The 15,423-nt window shown below is 34.9% G+C and overlaps 1 protein-coding gene across 2 annotated transcripts in view; it reads left to right on the top strand.

Moving 5' to 3' along the window:
• LOC121371700 (apoptosis-resistant E3 ubiquitin protein ligase 1-like) overlaps nucleotides 1-15,423 on the top strand; it is a 109,744-nt gene that overhangs the window by 18,594 nt on the left and 75,727 nt on the right. For both annotated transcript variants that reach the window (XM_041497790.1, XM_041497789.1), the window contains one exon: nucleotides 8,860-9,095. In XM_041497790.1, coding sequence (XP_041353724.1) covers nucleotides 8,860-9,095 — 236 coding nt within the window. The remainder of the gene's footprint in view (nucleotides 1-8,859; nucleotides 9,096-15,423) is intronic.

Here is a 15,423-nt window from a genome sequence, read left to right as displayed (position 1 = left end):
TGGATCAGAATTATGAGGAAACTCAGGATGATTTTACCAAACAAGAATGGGCATCTCCAGAAATGTTTGAAAAAGTTTCATTTTTGTAATGAACTAGTACATTCCATAGCTAATATATATTTTTTTCAAAGCAAAGAGAATTGTAGAAAAAGAAATTTGATCAAAGGCTAATTATTCTGACCCCCTCCCAAACCCTGTCTGGTGACAAGTCTAACAATTATGTGTTTAGAATGTTGAAGAATATATATTTACACATGAATAACAAAAATATTAATGCATCAGAACTGTTCCAACTATTTTGAATTGTATGAAGATTTAATTTTTTTGTAACAGTATAGACTGATTTTCACCCAAACTGTTAACTTCTTTCTTGTATTGAAAGATGTGTATGTTTCGTTTTCTACTACTGATACAATAACTGGTCATCATAATTTCAGTTATGTTATTGCCTCGCATGGTGTGAGAATAAAAGGTAATTCTTGATTTATTTTTTAAAATATTTTTTTAATACTCAACCTGTCATTTTAAAAATTATTTTCTTTATGCAACAATCTTCCCCTTTGTGCTTCAGTTTTGGGTCATTATCTTTTATCAGTTTGTTAATATCAGTGCATTTTAGTAATTTGGGAGAGTGGTTGGTAATATGTTTTGTTATAACTTTGCAATCTTGAAGGTTAACTTTATAATAAAGTAAACTTAAAATCAGACAAAATATGACCTTGGATGTATTTTTATTTCCAATAAAGGCTGTCTTAATTTTATAAAAAACATATTAAAACTCCTCCATTATATTGCTTTTTGGCTAAAAGAAAAAAGTACCATTGAGTTAACTCCTTTGAATAATGTTCAACACAATGTGTGTGATTTCCCCAGCTATGTAGTGACATATTGGAAATGATCAAGAATGACGTGACATATGAATATAATGATGTCATATTTGTTTTTGGACAAAGTTTAAAATGTTTACCGGTAGTGTAGATATTTTGTAAAATGATTTGCGGCACTTAATTGAAAGCAAAAGTAGAAATAACACTCTTTATTCATTATTGGGTATACAGTAAAATAAATTTGATGTTAAGAATTTTATTATGTAGTTAACCTTACAGTATTTTTTAAAAACAATGAAATCATTTATTTACATTCAATAAGTCTTATTTATTTTTAATTCTAATAAAAGTATTACATGTCATAAAACCTAATGGGGGGCGAGACCAGTGGTAAAGCGCTCTCTTGATGCACGGTCGGTTTGGGATCGATCCCCATCGGTGGGCCCATTGGGCTATTTCTCACTCCAGCCAGTGCACCACGACTGGTACATCAAAGGCTGTGGTATGTGCTATCCTGTCTTTGGGATGGTGCATATAAAAGATCTCTTGCTAATAATTGAAAAGAATAGATCATGAAGTGGTGACAGTGGGTTTCCTCTCTGAATATCTGTGTGGTCCGTAACCATATGTCTGACGCCATATAACCGTAAATGAAATGTGTTGAGTGCATTGTTAAATAAAACATTTCCTTCCTTCAGACCTAATGTTTTATTACTTGTCATCTATTGCTAACTGGTATTGGGCCTGAGATTGGACCTGGTTTTTGGAACTTGTGTAGTGTAGACACAAAAATGCAGGAATTTTTGTGTTACTATGAAAGTTACAAGTTTTCTGAAATAGTGTCCTGAGTTTGCTGCCATTGTAGTTTTTGTGTTACTATGAAAGTGACAAGTTTTCTGAAATAAGTGTCCTGAGTTTGCTGCCATCATAGTTTTTGTGTTACTATGAAAGTGACATTATAGTTTTTGTGTTACTACGAAAGTGACAAGTTTTCTGAAATAGAGTGTCCTGAGTAATTTTAGTGTTACTATGAAAGTGACAAGTTTTCTGAAATAGAGTGTCCTGAGTTTGCTGCCATTGTAGTTTTTGTGTTACTACGAAAGTGACAAGTTTTCTGAAATAGAGTGTCCTGAGTTTGCTGCCATTGTAGTTTTTGTGTTACTACGAAAGTGACAAGTTTTCTGAAATAGTGTCCTGAGTTTGCTGCCATTGTAGTTTTAGTGTTACTACGAAAGTGACAAGTTTTCTGAAATAGTGTCCTGAGTTTGCTGCCATTATAGTTTTAGTGTTACTATAAAAGTGACAAGTTTTCTGAAATAGAGTGTCCTGAGTTTGCTACCATCATAATTTTAGTGTTACTATGAAAGTGACAAGTTTTCTGAAATAGTGTGTCCTGAGTTTGCTGCCATTATAGTTTTAGTGTTACTATGAAAGTGACAAGTTTTCTGAAATAGAGTGTCCTGAGTTTGCTGCCATTCTAGTTTTTGTGTTACTATGAAAGTGACAAGTTTTCTGAAATAGAGTGTCCTGAGTTTCCTGCCATCATAGTTTTTGTGTTACTATGAAAGTGACACGTTTTCTGAAATAGAGTGTCCTGAGTTTGCTGCCATCATAGATTTTGTGTTACTATGAAAGTGACAAGTTTTCTGAAATAGAGTGTCCTGAGTTTGCTGCCATCATAGTTTTTGTGTTACTATGAAAGTGACAAGTTTTCTGAAATAGAGTGTCCTGAGGTTGCTGCCATCATAGTTTTTGTGTTACTATGAAAGTGACAAGTTTTCTGAAATAGAGTCCTGAGTTTGCTGCCATTCTAGTTTTTGAGTTACTATGAAAGTGACATGTTTTCTGAAATAGAGTGTCCTGAGTTTGCTGCCATTCTAGTTTTTGTGTTACTATGAAAGTGACAAGTTTTCTGAAATAGAGTGTCCTGAGTTTGCTGCCATTCTAGTTTTTGAGTTACTATGAAAGTGACAAGTTTTCTGAAATAGAGTGTCCTGAGTTTGCTGCCATTCTAGTTTTTGAGTTACTATGAAAGTGACAAGTTTTCTGAAATAGAGTGTCCTGAGTTTGCTGCCATTGTAGTTTTTGTGTTACTACGAAAGTGACAAGTTTTCTGAAATAGAGTGTCCTGAGTTTGCTGCCATCATAGTTTTTGTGTTACTATGAAAGTGACATTATAGTTTTTGTGTTACTACGAAAGTGACAAGTTTTCTGAAATAGAGTGTCCTGAGTAATTTTAGTGTTACTATGAAAGTGACAAGTTTTCTGAAATAGAGTGTCCTGAGTTTGCTGCCATTGTAGTTTTTGTGTTACTATGAAAGTGACAAGTTTTCTGAAATAGAGTGTCCTGAGTTTGCTGCCATTGTAGTTTTTGTGTTACTACGAAAGTGACAAGTTTTCTGAAATAGAGTGTCCTGAGTTTGCTGAAATAGAGTGTCCTGAGTTTGCTGCCAATATAGTTTTTGTGTTACTATGAAAGTGACAAGTTTTCTGAAATAGAGTGTCCTGAGTTTGCTGCCATTCTAGTTTTTGTGTTACTATGAAAGTGACAAGTTTTCTGAAATAGAGTGTCCTGAGTTTCCTGCCATCATAGTTTTTGTGTTACTATGAAAGTGACACGTTTTCTGAAATAGAGTGTCCCGAGTTTGCTGCCATCATAGATTTTGTGTTACTACGAAAGTGACAAGTTTTCTGAAATAGAGTGTCCTGAGTTTGCTGCCATTGTAGTTTTAGTGTTACTACGAAAGTGACAAGTTTTCTGAAATAGTGTCCTGAGTTTGCTGCCATTATAGTTTTAGTGTTACTATAAAAGTGACAAGTTTTCTGAAATAGAGTGTCCTGAGTTTGCTACCATCATAATTTTAGTGTTACTATGAAAGTGACAAGTTTTCTGAAATAGTGTGTCCTGAGTTTGCTGCCATTATAGTTTTAGTGTTACTATGAAAGTGACAAGTTTTCTGAAATAGAGTGTCCTGAGTTTGCTGCCATTTTAGTTTTTGTGTTACTATGAAAGTGACAAGTTTTCTGAAATAGAGTGTCCTGAGTTTCCTGCCATCATAGTTTTTGTGTTACTATGAAAGTGACACGTTTTCTGAAATAGAGTGTCCTGAGTTTGCTGCCATCATAGATTTTGTGTTACTATGAAAGTGACAAGTTTTCTGAAATAGAGTGTCCTGAGTTTGCTGCCATCATAGTTTTTGTGTTACTATGAAAGTGACAAGTTTTCTGAAATAGAGTGTCCTGAGGTTGCTGCCATCATAGTTTTTGTGTTACTATGAAAGTGACAAGTTTTCTGAAATAGAGTCCTGAGTTTGCTGCCATTCTAGTTTTTGAGTTACTATGAAAGTGACATGTTTTCTGAAATAGAGTGTCCTGAGTTTGCTGCCATTCTAGTTTTTGTGTTACTATGAAAGTGACAAGTTTTCTGAAATAGAGTGTCCTGAGTTTGCTGCCATTCTAGTTTTTGAGTTACTATGAAAGTGACAAGTTTTCTGAAATAGAGTGTCCTGAGTTTGCTGCCATTCTAGTTTTTGAGTTACTATGAAAGTGACAAGTTTTCTGAAATAGAGTGTCCTGAGTTTGCTGCCATTGTAGTTTTTGTGTTACTACGAAAGTGACAAGTTTTCTGAAATAGAGTGTCCTGAGTTTGCTGCCATCATAGTTTTTGTGTTACTATGAAAGTGACATTATAGTTTTTGTGTTACTACGAAAGTGACAAGTTTTCTGAAATAGAGTGTCCTGAGTAATTTTAGTGTTACTATGAAAGTGACAAGTTTTCTGAAATAGAGTGTCCTGAGTTTGCTGCCATTGTAGTTTTTGTGTTACTACGAAAGTGACAAGTTTTCTGAAATAGAGTGTCCTGAGTTTGCTGCCATTGTAGTTTTTGTGTTACTACGAAAGTGACAAGTTTTCTGAAATAGAGTGTCCTGAGTTTGCTGAAATAGAGTGTCCTGAGTTTGCTGCCAATATAGTTTTTGTGTTACTATGAAAGTGACAAGTTTTCTGAAATAGAGTGTCCTGAGTTTGCTGCCATTCTAGTTTTTGTGTTACTATGAAAGTGACAAGTTTTCTGAAATAGAGTGTCCTGAGTTTCCTGCCATCATAGTTTTTGTGTTACTATGAAAGTGACACGTTTTCTGAAATAGAGTGTCCCGAGTTTGCTGCCATCATAGATTTTGTGTTACTATGAAAGTGACAAGTTTTCTGAAATAGAGTGTCCCGAGTTTGCTGCCATCATAGTTTTTGTGTAACTATGAAAGTGACAAGTTTTCTGAAATAGAGTGTCCTGAGTTTGCTGCCATCATAGTTTTTGTGTTACTATGAAAGTGACAAGTTTTCTGAAATAGAGTCCTGAGTTTGCTGCCATTCTAGTTTTTGAGTTACTATGAAAGTGACATGTTTTCTGAAATAGAGTGTCCTGAGTTTGCTGCCATTCTAGTTTTTGTGTTACTATGAAAGTGACAAGTTTTCTGAAATAGAGTGTCCTGAGTTTGCTGCCATTCTAGTTTTTGAGTTACTATGAAAGTGACAAGTTTTCTGAAATAGAGTGTCCTGAGTTTGCTGCCATCATAGTTTTTGTGTTACTATGAAAGTGACAAGTTTTCTGAAATAGAGTGTCCTGAGGTTGCTGCCATCATAGTTTTTGTGTTACTATGAAAGTGACAAGTTTTCTGAAATAGAGTCCTGAGTTTGCTGCCATTCTAGTTTTTGAGTTACTATGAAAGTGACATGTTTTCTGAAATAGAGTGTCCTGAGTTTGCTGCCATTCTAGTTTTTGTGTTACTATGAAAGTGACAAGTTTTCTGAAATAGAGTGTCCTGAGTTTGCTGCCATTCTAGTTTTTGAGTTACTATGAAAGTGACAAGTTTTCTGAAATAGAGTGTCCTGAGTTTGCTGCCATTCTAGTTTTTGAGTTACTATGAAAGTGACAAGTTTTCTGAAATAGAGTGTCCTGAGTTTGCTGCCATTGTAGTTTTTGTGTTACTACGAAAGTGACAAGTTTTCTGAAATAGAGTGTCCTGAGTTTGCTGCCATCATAGTTTTTGTGTTACTATGAAAGTGACATTATAGTTTTTGTGTTACTACGAAAGTGACAAGTTTTCTGAAATAGAGTGTCCTGAGTAATTTTAGTGTTACTATGAAAGTGACAAGTTTTCTGAAATAGAGTGTCCTGAGTTTGCTGCCATTGTAGTTTTTGTGTTACTACGAAAGTGACAAGTTTTCTGAAATAGAGTGTCCTGAGTTTGCTGCCATTGTAGTTTTTGTGTTACTACGAAAGTGACAAGTTTTCTGAAATAGAGTGTCCTGAGTTTGCTGAAATAGAGTGTCCTGAGTTTGCTGCCAATATAGTTTTTGTGTTACTATGAAAGTGACAAGTTTTCTGAAATAGAGTGTCCTGAGTTTGCTGCCATTCTAGTTTTTGTGTTACTATGAAAGTGACAAGTTTTCTGAAATAGAGTGTCCTGAGTTTTGCCATCATAGTTTTTGTGTTACTATGAAAGTGACACGTTTTCTGAAATAGAGTGTTTTGTGCCCAGTTTTTGTGTTACTACGTTTTTGTGTTACTATGAAAGTGACAAGTTTTCTGAAATAGAGTGTCCCGAGTTTGCTGCCATCATAGTTTTTGTGTTACTATGAAAGTGACAAGTTTTCTGAAATAGAGTCCTGAGTTTGCTGCCATCATAGTTTTTGTGTTACTATGAAAGTGACAAGTTTTCTGAAATAGAGTCCTGAGTTTGCTGCCATTCTAGTTTTTGAGTTACTATGAAAGTGACATGTTTTCTGAAATAGAGTGTCCTGAGTTTGCTGCCATTCTAGTTTTTGTGTTACTATGAAAGTGACAAGTTTTCTGAAATAGAGTGTCCTGAGTTTGCTGCCATTCTAGTTTTTGAGTTACTATGAAAGTGACAAGTTTTCTGAAATAGAGTGTCCTGAGTTTGCTGCCATTCTAGTTTTTGAGTTACTATGAAAGTGACAAGTTTTCTGAAATAGAGTGTCCTGAGTTTGCTGCCATTGTAGTTTTTGTGTTACTACGAAAGTGACAAGTTTTCCGAAATAGAGTGTCCTGAGTTTGCTGCCATCATAGTTTTTGTGTTACTACGAAAGTGACAAGTTTGCTGAAATAGCGTGTCCTGAGTTTGCTGCCATTATAGTTTTTGTGTTACTACGAAAGTGACAAGTTTTCTGAAATAGAGTGTCCTGAGTTTGCAGCCATTATAGTTTTTGTGTTTCTACGAAAGTGACAAGTTTTCTGAAATAGAGTGTCCTGAATTTGCTGCCATTCTAGTTTTTGAGTTACTATGTAAGTGACAAGTTTTCTGAAATAGAGTGTCCTGAGTTTGCTGCCATTGTAGTTTTAGTGTTACTATGAAAGTGACAAGTTTTCTGAAATAGAGTGTCCTGAGTTTGCTGCCATTATAATTGGGGTGGGACATAGCCTAGTGATAAAACACTCACTTGATGCACGGTCGGTTTAGGATCGATCCCCATCCATGGCCCTGTTGGGCTATTTTTCATTCCAACCAGTGCTCTACACCTGGTGTAACAAAGCCCATGGTATGTACTATCCTGTCTGTGAGATGGTGCATATAAAAGATCCCTTGATGCTAACAGAAAAGAGTAGTCCATGAAGTGGCGATAGCAGATTTCCTCTCTCTGTATCTGTGTGGTCTCTAACCATATGTCTGATGCCATATAATCGTAAATAAAATGTGTTGAGTGTGTCGTTAAATAAAACATTTCCTTCCTTCCTTCCTTCCATTATAATTTTTAAGATCTCTCCAACTACTAGTCTCTAAAAACTGAAATGACATATTAAATACAATTACATGTTCAGTAATTCCCGTTTCTGGATACTTTTATTTGGTATTGTAAACTGATGGCGAGTATCTTCTGTACTGTGATTGGTTAATTACATTCTTTTTATGGGATCAAATGAAAATAACACCTGGAAAGTTAATGACGTCATTAGAAAGTGACATCATTAGCACCTGTTCAAGGGTCTGCAGTTAGATTGTATCCAGGTCTGTTTTTTCAAGAAATATCAGATATACAGTTAGTTCCGTAGAAAAACCATTCAGTTTACAATGGACATAACCATATTGAGTTTTTAGATTTGAAGGTGTTATTGTCTATTTTATGCCTGCAAATGTTTCATTTTTACTGTCAGGCTAATGCCTTCTGTCAAAAATGACATTTGTGGGATCAAATAGACAATAACACCTGCACATCTAAAAACTCCATAATTATGGTTATCTCCTAATTAGAATAAACTGACTTCTTTTTGATGAAAAAAAAAAGATGTATTTTGGACATATTCCTTTTAACGGACCAGAAAGTATTATTTTTTAATTTGCTGATAAATGTAATGTCATTGGTTCGTGCATCCTTGGAAAAATTAGAAAAATATGGTGTGTGCGACTATTTATTACTCTGCAACATCTGGGTTTTTTAATGTGTTTTTGATTGTTCAAATATCTGTAGTAGCCCAAAGTGGGGTTTAATTGACAAAAAAAAACACAACAAAAAAAATTTAAATTAAACTACTATGAACTTCAGGACTAGAAACACACAAAATATACAGAAAATGTTATTTTAAAAAAGAACACATTAAAATTTGTAGTTTTGTTAAAAGTGATGTTAGAGTTGCCTATAACCTAACCGCAACAGTCTGTTTAAGCATTTACTATTAATTCTAAGAATCTTCTATCCATCCATCCATCCATCTATTTATGTATTCATCCATTCACTCATTCATCATTCATTCTGAGAATCTTCTATCCATCCATCAAATCATTTATCCATCCATCAACTCATTTATCCATCCACCTGTCCATCTGTCCATCTGTCCATTCATCGATCCATCGATCCATCGATCAATCCGTCCGTCCATCCGTCCGTCCGTCCGATCGTCCATCCATCCATCCATCCATCCATCCATTCATCCACCCATCCATCCATCCATCCATCCATACAAACCACAACTGGATATGATCATGACAATTTTGATAACATAGCATGTGTTTAATTTCAGACTGAAGAAGTTTAACCTTAACACACTGGACGATGTGAGGGGTGTATCTGAAAAGACCCTGAACCAACTGAGTGGTGACAAGTCCGTGTCACACAGCTGTGACTCTGTGAGATCTGTTGTTGATGTATTGAAACAACAGCAGGAGAGTGGAGGCGAACTGGTGTCGGACAACAGTCTAAGAGATTACCTGCACCTGAAAAGTATTGCTCTCAGTAAATATGACTCCAGATACTTCTGTAAGTTTTTGTTTTTACAATTTTTGTCAGGGACTGTAGTCATACCTGCATCTAAAGAACAAGATAATAATTGACAAAATGGCCTTCTTATGTCAGTTGATATGAATGCCTTCAGGCCTCTCGGTTTGGAAAGAGCAGGAGCCAACCATTTTGTGCCTCTGGTAATAAAGCCAAGAGAAAACATACAAATAAGGAGAGAACTTCTTCAAATTAAAAAAAAATTAAATGTCATTTATAAGTCTTATAAGTCTTAAACATTTTGTTCTTCTTTAGTGTGACTCTTTGTTGTCACCTAACAGATTTGGTAGACATACTCCACTAGTTTCTTCTGAATACGCAGTTGTTTCCCTTACAACATTAGCACAAAGCACACTTCAGAAGGAATAGTTTGTAACATTTATTATAGTGTTGCATTCTTAAAACTTTTGGTATCACATTGCAGTAAGAATAAGGAGTCAGTTAACTATTTCATATGCATTTAATTCACAAAATGCATTAAGATTATTGCTTGTGAAAACCCTAACAATTAATGTAGTTATCTTTGCTTTCTCTACATGTTTATTGTTACAGTAATTTTCTACTTGCTATACCCTATAACATTATATACTGTGACACTTTGATCTTCCTTACTTTAATGCTTCCTCTGTGGTATTAGAAAAGAAACTAAATGAGTCACTGCATGGAAGCCCAAAATCCAGCAATAATTCATTTTATCATATAATATCTTACATTTTCAGTGCAATCCAAGTATGTGATATTTTTCAGATCACATACTTTAAGAATTTGATAACTTTGCAAATTAGATGCAAATTAGTCGAGGTCTCGGCACTAGGTTTATTGACATTTAAGCAAACGTACTTGGTTGACATTCCATGATTGACGTATGCATTCATAGTCATCAAATAAAAATATTACAATGGCAATTTGACACTGAAAGCTGTCCAGCGTTCAGAAAACAAAGAAAGTTAGGCATAACTTTATTTTGATGTAAGGACATCCAAAATGACGTCATTCGAGTTTGACGTCATTTCCATTCAAAAATACACCACGCCACATATTCTTGCGTCATTTGAATATCTATTAATAGCGGACTGGAATTAAAGTTGTGTGTACAGTTTACAAAAACACGTTGTATTAAGCTTGAGCTTATATGATAAAGAGATTATTACCCTCGTGTATTTTGGTATCGTCAACATCATATATTAGGAATAAAAATAATGTATTATGCTCGCCAGAGGTTCACATAATACAATTTTTATTCCTAATATATGATATTGACGATACCGAAAAACACTCTGGTAATAACCTCTATGTATTACCTCATGCATACTCTACTTCCAATTGCTTCATTTTACATCAAGTGTGATTCTGTCGAAATGAGATAATAAAGGAACCAAATTATGATTCAGTATGTTATGCTGTCCTATACTGAAATATTGTGGCCCAACACATCACTGTTTGGCTTGTGTTGGTACAGATGGTTCACACCTAACTGTGCAGAGTACTGTAAATCATAAAATATTAGCGATCTTAAAATTTAGCAAAATCCAAATAAATGACATATTAGTGACATATAATCTCAGAAACTAGAAAAAGAAAAAGCTTAATTTGTAGGATCAGCTGAAATAATGTTTTTGATGAATCTTGATGTTAAAAGGAGGGTAAACTCAAATAAGAGCCTTATGTGTTGGAAAGATGCATACCCGGACCACCAACACATACTGACACTTTAACAAATGAAAAACGCGTAATTTTAGAATGAATAAAAAACCATGATTATTCCATCTAACTGGGGGCAGCCATTTTGTTTAGTTTTTGTGACGTCTGGTGGTATAGCTTGGGGCGAAGTGACGTCAGCTCCGTCCAACTTCTCTTAAGCACAGTGTAAACAAACGCTCTAATTTATGACAAGGTGCTTTGCTTTCATCAACCTGACTTGTAAAACAACATAAATGACTTGATAGTATAATAAATAGAGGATATTATATGAGTGTCCATGACAGATGATGTTTACGACATGAATGCCTAAATTATCATATTTCCCGAGTGAGAGCGAGGGAAATGCGATAATTTAGGCATGAGTGTCGTAAACATCGTCTGTCATGGACATGAATGTAATATTCTGTTTATTACCGTAGAACTGTCTTGCTAAATGAACATTCCAGTCATTGTTTACAAACTAACGTTTCCTTAACGGTGGAGTAATGTTTGTTCATTGATGTCTTGAAAACCAAATCACAACCTGTTCTAAAGTTACGTGATATTTATACGCCCATAAGTAAAAAGTACACATGTATCAACAGCTGTAAATTGTAAAGCATGTGTATACTAAAAAGCAAACAAATACATAGTAATTGAAATAATTAGTTTTGAATTTGAATGACGTCAGTATTCCAATGACGTCACTTTGCATCTCCTTACAATAACTATAAATTGGATACATGATGTTTCCGTTTTAAGAATGCTGGAAAAATTCCAGTGCAAAATTGCTATTGAATTGTTTGTTTTTTTGAACATTATTAATGCACCTGAATGTGTTTGAAGAAAATCTTGTGATTAAAACATTGTACCTTTTACTAAATATGGCTTTCAAGTGAAATTATGTTAAGATATGCTAGATTTATTATGTATGAAGCCAAAACAAGTGTGCGAAAAGTGACTCGTCGACCTTAGTATAGATTTCTAACAATTGTGAATGTTATATTCATAATTAAGTGTTTGTTGTGTCGCAACTACATCGTAATATAATACAAGTTATCAAAAATAATCAATTAATGTTTTATTAAATTAATTAAAAACACATATTTGTCATTACGGCATGTGATCAGCTTACACTCGAAATAAAAATGTATTAATGAAGAAAGTAGTATCTGTGGAATGTCTTATCAGCCAATCAGAAAGAAATGTACTCTTACAACAGCCAATCGTTAAACGACAATGTCAGGAGGACATATGATTTAGTTATGACATACGAGGGAAATCGTGCGATAAATATGACCCTCGTTATGCTGTACCTCATAGGTAATAAACTATTTAACTAAATATATTTCAATTTGCATCAGTAGAATGAAATGGAGTTATAGTATTTTCTCTTTAAAAAAAAAGAAGAAAAAAAGAAGCTTATTATTAGCCTATTGGTAGAGTAAGTTCGAGCAAAAACGACCACTCACGATACCCAAGTGATAATTTTATTTTATTTGGGACTACGTAATTGGTCACTATTGTGATTTTAGATGGGAAAGTCTACTTAATCAAGGGTTTTACAGAATTACTTACAGTAATAAACTGATAATGTCCTTACGATTTGAGGGGCGTCCGCGCGGCTAACAGACAATACCTTGTGATCTTAATAAAAGAGGCACGTCTTTTTAGTGTGTCTAGACACAGTATCTGGGGACCGTCTAAATATACACCTGCCAATCAGGAACCACAGGTACAGGCCACAGAAAGAAAAGACCAATTAACCAAAAACACACTCTGATTATTATTTCAGTACGTGGGTTAATTTATGTGCAAAACAAGTATATATTATTTTTCAATACAAAATAAGCCACCATTGTCAAAATGTTGAAATAACTGTATTACGTTGCTTGCTTACTGGGATGGATATTATTACAGAATATTGCGATGCATCTGCAAAAATCAGGTATGTTTTGTTTCTTCAGTTCAAAGACTAATTCCTGACGTGACACGTTAGGTATTATGTAACCACCAGCTCACTGGGATGGTACAAAATGGCTGCGCTCGTTATATATAACAGCCATCACATTTAAGCGTTTTATTAATTAACTATACGATTATACTTGTTGATATTAAACAATAATGTGTGTTATATATCGTTGAATATGCATACCAGGCCAAATGCCTTAATTGTCCCTTCCTTTAAGCAGCATACAGACATCTTGAATTTTCGACTTGATCAAAATAATTCTACATCCATTTGTGGTTTATAGTTGTTTGGAGAAACTTTGCAAGGTAATAGAAATGTGAAGTATCTGAAGGATTTGAAAATAATACACACTGAATGTGGATTTGTAGTGTTCTTAACTGCATGCAGTGTCCAAAACCGTTTAAAAGCATCATTATAAATTTAGATACTTTATAAAAGAAAAAACAAAATATGTACTTAAATTTTCTTGTATTTTAATTTGTACGGCTACAAACATGTTAAAATAAGAACAAACATAAATAATGTAGCTGAATTTGTAATTATTATTTTCATCAAGCATTCAACTCCAGAAAATTGAAAACTTTTCTTGTAGTGCTCTATTTTTGGTCGGGGAGCTAACATATTTCCATCATCAATGGAGCGAAGTTCATAAACTGATGATATTGGATTGAACAGGTCTCTGAGGTACTGAGGAGGAAGTCCGTTTAGTGTTTTATATACAAGAATGGCTTTTGATATTCGACTCTTCTGTTTATTTTTAGCCACTTTAGTTCATGAAAAAGTAAATCAGTTGGATCATCAGGTGATTTGTCAAAAATAATACGTGCTGTTCTTTTTTGTAATTTATTTATTCTTTCTAAGTCTAATTTAGAACAATTTCCCCATGTGGTCAAGCAGTAATCGAATAATGGTTGAATATAAGCATTAAAATACAGTATTCTAATGTTTAGAGGAAGATACTTCTTTATTTTTGCTAGCAGAGTTAGTTTTGAAGTTAGTGCTTTGTATACCTTGCCAACTTGTGTATCCCATTGAAGAAAACTGTCTATATATACCCCAAGGAGCTTATGACTTGATACTTGATACTTGATACTATGGTTTACATTGAGTAATAAATATTGTGTTAACTATATATTGGTAATTAGAAAAGGTTTTATAAATTTGCAGTATATTTTACTATATTCATCTAATCCAAGGCTTTTAAACAACACAGTTGACCTGTAACTTGGTTTCACAGAACTGAACAAGATGCTGTCAAAACCACATGCTGGATACAGAGATTTTTTTCTCTTTTTTTAGCTTCTTCTCTCTAAAATGCCTCTGTTTATTGGATTGCAGACAGAATATCTGCATGGAATGTAAATGAGATCTGTCAGTGTCATTGTTGGTGGACTAGGAAGTCCAGCAGAGAGTTAGTGTGTTGGGTGTGATCACTTGCATTCACGTTGATATAGTAGTGGTCAAACAGCAGGCAGAAATTCAATTACTCCTCCAGGGGAGTGCCGCTTACAGCATTAGAAGAAATGATCTTGTGACAGTGTGACACTGATTAAATTCTCGCCATACATGTTGAAATATAGGTTGAAGGCTGAGGGAATTAGTCGCCTGCTTCAGCAGTACATCTTTCAATATTGGCCAGATGCTGTTCACTGTTAGACTTTCTCATTATTTAAAGGCATAGCTTGGTACAAAGAACCTGGTCGGGCTGCTAGTGCTCTCTTGCACCTGCCAGCACAGGTGGTTCTTCTACCCCCTCCCCCCATCCCAAACCCTTTCCTGTCCTGTACACCTGCACCCATGAGTAGTGCGTGCTACAACAGCTTGCTCCGAATGTGCATGTTAAGCCCTGTGACCTGACCTGACCTGACTTATGATGCACCATTGAGGTTAGCTGTGTTAGGGTGGAAGTTGGGGTTGGAGTAGGGGTTGGAGTTTGTGGAAAAAAGGGCAATAACTGTTTTGTGCCACGATATAATTGTTGAAACACATCACTGTAACAAGGCAAATTAGGCTTAAAACTTTAGGTTATGTATCTGAAAAATGGCACATGTCCAACAACAAGGTCCTAGAACATAGAGCCCCTGGGTCCCACTCTCTAATATCCTTATATTCTTCCCAATTCCCCCATGTTCCTTTGTTGTCAACCTGTGGATGAAAGTGTCATGATGTTGTGTAGTACCATCATTAGTGAACAAACAAAGCACTGTCTTTATTTCCATATTAAGGCTAATAGTAATAGCCTTTGTCATGCGACAGCTGAAGACTAATTTGTCAACCCATGCTGTGTGATGCATTTCATTTGGGTGTTTGTCCTACAGAAAGATTAGCTGAAAATCTTGCTACCATCAAAGGTGGACCGGAAATTGTTGTTTAATATATTTCCTCTCTTGGTTGTTGTTACCATAGGTGGCTGGAATCAATCGCCATTAACTGCAAGTAATCAGTGTTTGCCTTTTCTTTCCCTTCTGTCCGGGCACTGTTTGTACGAGATGTTTATTGATTTTTGTCTTCATGTATAGACATTCTCGTTCTCCCAAACACCAATTTGCTGCCCCATTCTCCAAGGAGTCGATTGAGGCTGGGGAAGAAAACATAAAATTGGTGAATGTTTGATTGTCATTATTCATGATGTATCTTGTGCTACAATCTAGAGGTTTC

Source organism: Gigantopelta aegis, chromosome 4 (assembly GCF_016097555.1).
Source record: "Gigantopelta aegis isolate Gae_Host chromosome 4, Gae_host_genome, whole genome shotgun sequence".
Classification (NCBI taxonomy): domain Eukaryota; kingdom Metazoa; phylum Mollusca; class Gastropoda; order Neomphalida; family Peltospiridae; genus Gigantopelta; species Gigantopelta aegis.
This window is presented reverse-complemented; position numbering and strand designations above follow the sequence as displayed.